At 44.5% G+C, this 9,832-nt stretch overlaps 1 protein-coding gene across 1 annotated transcript in view; it reads right to left on the minus strand.

Annotated features, from left to right (window-relative positions):
- The window catches only part of LOC122417392 (uncharacterized), a 130,029-nt gene extending 120,441 nt beyond the window's left edge, over positions 1 to 9,588 (minus strand). The window contains exon 1 of the mRNA XM_043430871.1: positions 9,173 to 9,588. Within this exon, the coding sequence (XP_043286806.1) occupies positions 9,173 to 9,318 (146 nt within the window). The 5' untranslated portion in view covers positions 9,319 to 9,588. The remainder of the gene's footprint in view (positions 1 to 9,172) is intronic.
- Between the last annotated feature and the right edge of the window lie 244 nt (positions 9,589 to 9,832).

Genomic DNA, 9,832 nt, shown 5'->3' on the forward strand with positions numbered 1-9,832 from the left:
TCTTCGTCGTGTCTCTCTCCCGCTCGTGGCCCGCGTCCAGTGTTTTTCCCACCACACCCCGGCGTCGGCGCTTCGCTCGCCCGGCCAGAAAAGTGGGGGAAGCGCCAGCGTGGGGGAAACGCCGGCGCGAGAGAGAACCACAGCGGAGAGGGGGGCGCGGCGACGGCGCGTGATCGGCCACCGCTCGTACTACCAGCCGCTCCGCTCTCTGCCTCCTGCCTCCTTCGCTATTCGCTAGTGCGCCGGCAACCGGCAACAGAGAAGGATCCCTTTTATGTCCTTCCTGCTGGAACGACAAAGAAATAAGATGGAACGTACGACTCGGAGGATCGGACGGAGACGAAAAATAACGGAAAGAGAGAGCGCCCTGTGTGCGCGCTCGCGAAAGAAGGGTGAGTATCATGAGCACACACTACCGTAGTCCTGGGGAATCACAGGGGAGGAAACAGCCGCAGGCGATCGCAGAGGGGAATTTTTCGAGTCCTATGGATGTGTAATAAATATATATATACATATACGAATAAAGTGAGAGAAAGAGAGCGCGCGAACGAAGGGGCGAGCGGGATTGAGTTTTAGAGTAGAGGGCGCGTCGCTCGATCGCTACCGCCGCAAACAGCTTCGGGGATCCCCGCTCGCCCTCGGCAATGTCGGCAGGTATAAAAACCGAGAGAATTCGCCGGCACGTGCTTCGGATGAAACTGGCGCTATCTGTTGGCACCCTCTTGCCTGCTCATCTCGTTTTCCCTTTCTCGTGATCCGTCTGCCCTCCTCCCGCTCTCCGTGGCGCTCTCGGGCGAGACAATAGCCTCGATACTGACCCGACGCACAAACGTGAATCTTTCTGAGCGTCGGTGCAATAATTCGAGGAAAAAGATTCGCTCGCGATTCTCTATGCTCCCGATTAAATAAATTCTTTTTTTTTCAGTATTTATTCCTCCGTCCGCGCAGCCGGAAAATGTGACGGGATTAATGATCATTTGAGGAGAGAATGAAAAGAAAATAAGTAAAAACGAGGGTGAAAATCGAGCGGAGAAGCCCGAGAAAAAGGTAACGAGCGGGGCTCCCACTCGTTCTCGCCCCAATTCCCAGCCTATACTGATAAAGTCAGAGGGAAAGAGAAGCACTGAAATTTGGAGAGGAGCCGAAGAAAACGCTCGACGAAGCGTGAACCGCCGTGGAGAAGCAGAACCGCTAAAAAATCGGTAACTTCCGGGAATTCAAGCCTTCGGTCTTTCCTCGTTTCGCGATTATTCTCTTGCACTCTCTTTTCTTCCCATTTTTTCCGACGAACGGATTTACACGGGAAAATGTGATGGCGTAAGAGGATTCGAAGGGGTTGTTCGTTAGTCGGAATCGCGATTATCGCCCGCTCCGATTCCTGTGGGTACAATTCTTTATTGAAATATCTCGAGGTTTTGCTGCTCTCTCCGTAAATAACTCTATACGTATATATTGTCCCGCGAAAGCTTTGAGTGCTGTACACGATAAAAGTTTGAACGGGAAATAAAATGCACGCGCGCAGCCCTCATTAAAGGCGACGACGAGGATTCACGAGCCCGTAAATGCATCTCGTTGATCGCATCATTTCGCCATATATTTGTTGGCACCTCCGTATATGAAGGGCCTCAAAATTGAACTCTCAAATTACTGGAGCGATCGGGCGACCGAATTCCGAAGAGAAAAGTCTTGTGTCATTTTTCTCTGCAATGCTTCGTTCTCGAAATATCCGCTGATCGGCGAGAACCAATCCGCTCGGCGCTTACGGGGGGGGGCGGAGTGGGGGAAGCCCGCGGATTGGTGGCTCGCTGTTTGTGCGATATCTCTGCAAGCCTGCATCGTAGAGAAAAACGACGGGGGACTTTTCTCTTCAGAATTTAGTGATCTACCCGTCCACGAGAGCTCAGCCTTTAAAATTGAATCTGCAATTCTCTCAGAAGCATTAAGCGGCTACGTTTTCGCTATCTTTTGGGTAAAGCGGTGGTCGAACGGGGAAAATTGTCCTGGCACGTTTCGAGTGTTCTGAAATTGAATGAATCTCAAATGCACCCTTTCGTGTTTACGATCATCCTGAAAACTTCGCTCCCCTCATCGCGCAGTTATCCGATAATCCAATTACCGTAATTCGCGCGTCATTAAATAAAAAAATCGAGGTTTTTTCTCCGCGCGGTGAGAAACGGCCGGGTTTCGTAGGCTCGTAAATCCGTCGCGAAATGGACGAAAACGAGGGAAATCCGGAGGCTGCACACGGTGACGCTGCACCGAGTAAAATGTCCAAGAACTATAATTGGCAGTCTGGCAGTGAAAAATGTCTAATTTCGCTTCTCCTGTATTTATCAGTTTTTTTGCACGCCCCTCTTCCGCCCTCCCTTCTTTCGGTGAAAAAATCATAAAAAGAGGAAACGCGCATGGGAAAAAAAGTCTCGCACATAATCCCTGGAGTTCGCCTTCGCATATCCCCGACCAAACTCATCACCACAGTCGCGAGAGTAATATTTGCTCGCTCCCTCCTGTTTGAGGGAACGCTGCATGTCTGCATATGTGTGTGCACACACACGTATGCGTGGATTTTGGTATGTGCTCCGAGCGTGGGCGGACATATTTCTCGGCGTCGCAGGTTTCAGAAGTCACTCTCGCTCCCCCTTCACGTGTGTGGAAACGAGATCAAGAAAAGGAGAAATGAAAGAGCGAGAGAGAGAGAGAAGCGAGGAAGCCGCGACATCGAGGTTTAAATATTTAAATTCCATTTTTTGAAAAATAGTCTCGATTCCACCGAGTCAGGCGGTAAATGTGTGTACGCCAAATCCCTCTCCCGCCTTCCTATGCGTCTGTTTTTCCTCCTCTATATACATACATAAAAGTGTGTACTTTGAGCAAATTCGAGCAGCAATTCGTACCAACGGCTCAAGCTCTCTCGTCGTGCAGATTTTTCCTTGGGAAGAAAAATACGTACGCGCTTACGAACCAAGCCGAAAAGTCAAAATGCCATCTACGGAAGTGAAAGAGAAATGAAGGCAAAGAGCGAATTAACGCGAGCAAGACGCGTAGGGGAAACGGAATTACGATAAGTGCTCTTCCGTAATCACGACCAAATATCCAGCTGCATTTTTATCCTCGTGTTTGTTGCTGAAAATTTCAAGTTTTTCTGGGGAGCATGTGTGATGAAAAATCACCCTCCAAATTGCTCGGTTATGGATCGGAGTACGTCCGATGTTTAAGGCATTCCCTTCCCATGAGCGTATTTTTCGGTGGTGCAAATTGGGGCGCTCGAAATTTCCACTGATTTTTCCAACTTCTATCGCTAATATCTCTCTTAAGCATTCGGTGACCCTTTCTTTTTAGGTGTATTTAGTACACGAATTACTGAATAGAAATGTGGTGGCGCCCGTATAAATTTGACTATTTTTGAAGTTTTTATTTTTCATTAAGGAAATTTAGGCATTAGAACGAAAATGATGTCATCGCTTTTAAACCGATTGCATCTTACAGAGTGAAGTGTCTAAAAAATCAGTTAAATTTTCAGACAGTTTAGGAGCGTCGTTGCTGAGAAAAATCAATAACAATTTGGGCCAAATAACATGTAATCTTATGGAAGTCAAGACACATTCGGTGATATCTCCGTTAAAAATGATGCTAAAAATATGAAGTTTTTTGGGCAACATGAGCAAGGCTTGCCGAATAATGTCAATTTTTTGTTCAGATTTATTAGGAGATTTGCTGAGATTATATTAATAATAATCTATTTCGCGTGCAGTTTTTTCAGGCTAGGATCGTCACCGTTCGTGTTTTCGAATGAGCTTTCACCCGTTTTTCGTCTTTTTTTCCCAACTTCTCTTCAAAGTGTATGCAACATTGCCAGACTGTAAACTGGCCTAACTTTTGGGTAAAAAAATGACTGTATACAGCCTCAACTTCCTTAAATGTTCGATAACCTGATTTGAAATTTTTCCAATCTATTCACATGCACTTTTACACGAAGAAAACGAAATATTTTCGTACAGTGAGGAATATATTATTTTTCAAGAATTTTCAAAGTATTTAAGCACCGATTACAGAGAGCATAGTATTTTTTTAAATTTGCAATTTTTCGTCCCTTCAATTCTAAACAGCTTTACGTCGCGATAGCAAAAAGTGATGCACGTCAGAACCATATTTCGTTTTGTTTTCGAGTGTTATTCGTCATGTCAGACTAGCACTTACTGATAAGTGCAAATGTATTAAAATAAGTAAATGACAAATTTTCACTGTCAGCATAGTAAATTCTATGATAAATGCACGAATACGCACCGAGTACGTGTGATATTTTGTCATAAATATCGTTTTTTTTTCAGAGTTGCCCGAGCACACTCTGCAATATAAACATTTGAAGTGACTGAAAATATTTTTTACTACGCTTATAGAGAAAAAGACTCTTGAGTCTTTTGAATAAAAGTCATGGATCTTTTTACTGTGGTGGATAGAACAATTCTTATTACTGCTCTTCAAATTAATGCTGCAATCCAATATACTGTCGCCGAGATACTAAATTCCTAGTACTTTCGCGTCTAGAATTTTCGGCCTCGTTTTCTCCGTGTACGTCACTGTAATTTGGAATCAGTTATTTGTAGAATATTCGAGTACGCGAAAGGAAATGACGCTGAAGTTTCCAACGTTGGACTCCAACGAAATGATCTAAAAAAACTCTCAACTAGTTCCAGTAAATCTCCAATTTTGTTCCCTGCCGAATTTCCAATTCGTAATTTTTCAAGCCACATCAATAATTCGTTAAATAAAAAAATAATGAATTATAAATATTTTTTTCGTTAATTTCGTTGAACTCCAACGTTGCAAACTTCAGCGTCGTGAAAGGAATACTTTGAAGGGAATGAAAAACACGAAAAATCGACGTTTAAAATTTCCTTCCGTTGGATTAATTTCGCTCCTGTTTTCTATGCAGTCGTTCAGCAATTTAATTTCATTTGTTTAGCTCTGTTCGGGTCAAATTCGATGGTGCTCTCGAAAGCACAAACGCGGGCTTATTGATCTGCTCGAATTTCATCAGCACACGCCGCGATTTAACACTTCACTTTCCAAGCTCCTTTTTCTTCCGCGGAGGCTCTTTTATCGATGGAGTAATCGATGGAGTAAACGGAAGTGCATCGAGCAAGAACCGCACGGGTTAGGGCGAATCTTCGTATCCTTTCGATTAACAAGAGCACGACGAAGCAAAGGCGAGCGTAGACGAACGGGAGAGGAAGATCGGAGAACGGTTCGCTGCACAAATTGCAACGTACAGGAGAAGGAAAACCTCCGGGGACACGAGGCTTCGGATATTCCAAATTGTTCGGAAACTGTAAACGTTCCGTGCAGACAAGAAGCAGAGAAAGAGAGAGAGAGAGGAAGCTTCACGACCGAGGTCGAACCTTCTCGCTCTCTTGAGAAGATTCAATCGATGCGTGAACAAGAATCTGTGCGAAATTCCATCGCACGATGCAACCAAACTGCAGTGCACAAAATCCTCCGTCGTCGTCGTCTTTCCCTTTCACTCTCTCGTACTGTGACTCCGATCGCCTTTTATCGAACGCACAAAATCCTTCTTTCATCCGCAGCACACTCCTTTTCTATTCTCGACAAATTCTCAAAGCCTCGACTCGCCCCGCGATATTACACTGGAACGTCTATATTTGTACTGAGACTCACCGTGCCTTCGAGCAGCGGACAAAGGTCCGAGAAGCACGGAGAGAATGAGCGAGAAAGCAAAGATCGCATACCGCCAATTTTTCTACAAATAAAAATCACGGAAATATCGATTTTTTTAAACACGCCAAATTCTCGTTCACTAAAACGGATTTTTTCTCTATTTTCATCGCATTTCTCATTTTTACCGTCGCATTTTTTTCGACGGTTTTTACACCATCGCGAATATGCGAAGCAGCCATTCGAACTTCATCTTGATAAAGATATTCTGTTGACCGAAGCATCTTCGTTTCTCCCGAATACACTGAAACAAGGGAATGGTCGAATCAACTGAATGGCTTCGTGAAATACGGCGAACGCAGGATCCGCTTGCCCGGAATATTAATTTCATTGAAACCTTTCTTGCGTTGATTCGCCAAAATTCACTCCACCCGATTCCATACGATTTTGGTCTACTAAAATTTATGATTCGTGATTTCTGAAGGGTTCTTTGAACCAACGAAATATTTCGTGCGGTTCTACGAAATTTCATTACCGCTCGGTCAATTTGAACTTCAAGTTTTGTTAAATTAACCAAAAAGCGTGCGTAAATTACCAAACGACAGTTTCTCACATAAAACCAATGGCCGCCGGTCATTTTTGTTCAATTGCCCACAACGCGGGATCAGGCTTTAGTTGAATGAGCTGCGAATCGAGTGTCACTCAACAAACAGATTTTTTAGTCGACAGATTCTCGCGCGTGCAAACACGAATTTATAGTTTCACAAACGAATGTTTTTTCTCAGTGTTCTTCACAGCAAAAGCTGGCAAAGTGATGAAAATTTATGTTTTTGTACAACAATATTGTGAAAGTTTGTAACATACACGGAGAGAATTAAGGGAGTCGCCTCGTCTCGCAGCCGGATTTTTTGGGATTTTTCGCAGTTTTTTTGCCACGAGGAATAAAAACGCAGACTTTTGAAATTCGAAGTGTTTATTTATTGGTATTTCAACTCTACGATAGAATTTTTTAACTCCGATATCTCGGATAGATTCGGTGTAAAACCCATATGTTTCTCCTCCACGGTTCCGGGGGATTTGTTTATCTGAGATCAAAAAGCCAAAGAGCGTTTTGATGTGTAAAGCATGGCCTGAACTAAAATCATACAGAAATATTAAAAATTGAAGGATTATTGAGCTATGAAAAATATTTGAAAACTGAAATCAAGATACTAATAAACCCTTCAAATTTCAAAAGTCTACGTTTTTTTCCGCGCCGCAAAAAAGTCGCGAAAAACCCCCAAAAATGCAGCTGCCACTCGGGGTGACCCCCTTTAAAAAAATAATTACGATTATAATTAAAAATTTAAAAAACCACTGAGTTTCTCTGAATTTAATGAATGACAAGACGAATAATCTCTTGGTTTCTTATTCGTATCGATTAATCGGACTCAATTCACCGCAACGAAACTTTTGTAATTGTCATTGTCAAGAGTAAAATTCCTAGGATTGTCGAGATTTATTTGGGTGGCGATAGTGTCAGGCCGAGACGATGGAATTCTTCCCTCATTGCCGAGTTGCCAATAAGCCTCGAATATGTTATGAAAAATCATACAGAAACGTTAAAAATGCAAGGATTTTCGGGCTTCGAAACACAAAATTTAAATTTCACAAAAGTCTGTTTAGCTCGTCGCCGCCTTTTCGTTACACCGGACGGTAATTTTTCAAGTTTAATTCTCTCCGTGTATCGAAGAGCCTCCCGGAAGCGAACATATATACGCGGATAAATCTATTTGAGCGTAGTTTCTCTATCGCTTTTCAAAATATACATGCCCATGTTTCTAGAGAGTTTGTCGAGCAAGTTCAACAAGACGTACGTTAATTCGTCTCTCGTCCGGCGGTAGACTCGCAGTAATGGTATATATAGCCACAGGCGCCTGTCTAAGCGGCTCCGGTACACACATTCTATCATGGTCAATGGACTTTGAGAAGATCCGAGGGCAGCCGATCGGAAAGCTCGTTTTAATTTGGGCCTCTCTCCAGGGGGTTTCCTCATTTGGTATACACATTGAGAAATGGTTCGTGAGCCTTGAGTCTCGGCTTCTCAAATAATTTCCATTATTTTATCGATCGCGAGTTTAATTTGCGGCGAAAAAGTGAGAGCTTCGAGAATCCTGCGTATTTCCGCGTGCGATTCGGAGGACGGATTAGTCTCCCAAAGGGATTCTCGCCGTGTACGTGTCGGGGACAAAGCCAAAGGAAGAAGGTGCGGAATAAAAAAATTTCAGATCGAATTACAACGTTTGTTCCTGCTCCGCATTCCCCGGAGGATTACGGACCGTTTCAAAAGTCTTTTCTGCCTATATTCCCATCGAGTGGTTTTCATCTGCGCGAACCGTTGACGAGATTCGCTCCGAAGGTCGCTCCGGAACCCGCTCCGGATCTGCCATACTTCCGGTCTTTTCTCAACGATCCAAGAATTCTTACCGAAGTGTCATCTCGGAGGTACGTTCTTCCGAAAACCTCTCGATTTCGCCGACCTCCGCAAGGGATTTCTGGAGCGCGCAGTACTCCGCTGTAGGCTAAGTGTCCCATACATCATTTTCCGCAGCCCCCCTGATGCTCGGGGGCTTGTTGCTTTCTCGTTCTTCGTTCAACTCACGATTCGCCTCGGCGTCCAGCAGCACACACCACGCCACATGTATTTAACTGCACCGCTAAAGCGTTCGCGTTTTTTTTTCCTTCCGCCCTGGCTTTTTTCCTCCGGCTTTCGTTCCACGGCCAAACCACCCCGGAGATGTTTTTTTCTCGCGCCATTCCTCGTTCCTTGTTTTCTTCGAGTCTCGTTTGACTTTTTTCCGTCGCCCTTGTCCTCCCCCCCGCGCGCTCGCGCTCGCGCTTCCAGCGAGGGTGGCTTTTTCCGAGTCCCGTATTCGCGGGAGAAACGTGAGTTCTTTTCGTCCGCGATGTTTCTGTTGCGCCCCGTCACGTGGAAGCACGTACGAACCGTTTGAATTCGTAATTACGACTGAAAACACAGCCCTGGTACATACCCGCATGTACGTAAATATACACATCACCAGCCCCCCTCCGCCGCCCTTCGCCCTCATCCTCCTACCCCGGCTTCCAAACACTCGTACAATGGGACGAAAAAAGAAAAGTAAGTTCAAGGTCCGCGTAACAGTTGTAAAAAATGCATGTCTTTGGCCTCTCCTCCCCCGCAGCAAAAGCGCCGGTAGTTCGGAAAGCGAATTATGATGCGTTGGGAAAATAGAGATCGAGAGAAAAATGACGGAATCTATGAAGATGTGAATTTATCGATCGGTCAGGTGAGGAATTAACGAGCACAATCCACCGTGACAAAGTTGGATACTTTTTCTTATATTCGTTGTGTACTCAACTCGAATTCCCTCGAACATACTTTCCGAAAATTGTTTAACGCGCAAACATAAGGAATTTAGCCTCGGGAGGTTGCGAAAAGCAAGTGGACATTTTAAATAAGAAATTTCTTCAGACATACCTTTCTCCGCTCTCTTGACTCGACTTTCCGTACCTACACCGCCGTGCTCCCAGCAAGCTTCCCAAGTTTTCAGACTCCCGGCAGCAGCTCCTTGCAAAATCCTGCGAGAGAGCCGAGTCGAACCACTCGAGTTTGCGGAACTCCATACTTTTATTTTGTCTTTCGCCGGCTCTGTCGCCGCTGCTTTTTTCTCTCGACGCTTTCTTGACTCTCCATTTTTTTTGGTACCTCCCACCCGTCCGGCATAATTCGTTGATGTTTAACTTGCGTAACAATGTCCCGAGAAAATTGTCAGGTAAACGGCGACCAATTGAACGCTCTGAAGACCCGCGATTGTTCTTTGACGAGACAAAGTGTTGAGTCTCGCGACGACGACGAAAGGATTTTCAAACTCTTTCCAATCGGGGGCGTGTTTCCCTTCGAAAGCGGGCAAGTTTTTTTTCGCGAATTGAGCAATCGCAATGAATCTTTTGACGAAGGTTTTTTTCTGTAAAATTGCTTTTCAGAGTCGAACAAACCAATGGGTGAGCTCACAAAAGATAAAACTTTAAAAGTTTCTCCCAAGAAAAATAAAGCTTGAGAAGGAAACTGATTACGACACAAAAATATGGAAAAAAACAAGACGAAAATTTACCATCGTTTTGGCCACTTCACACAAAT

The sequence above is a fragment of the Venturia canescens genome, chromosome 10 (genome assembly GCF_019457755.1).
Source record: "Venturia canescens isolate UGA chromosome 10, ASM1945775v1, whole genome shotgun sequence".
Classification (NCBI taxonomy): domain Eukaryota; kingdom Metazoa; phylum Arthropoda; class Insecta; order Hymenoptera; family Ichneumonidae; genus Venturia; species Venturia canescens.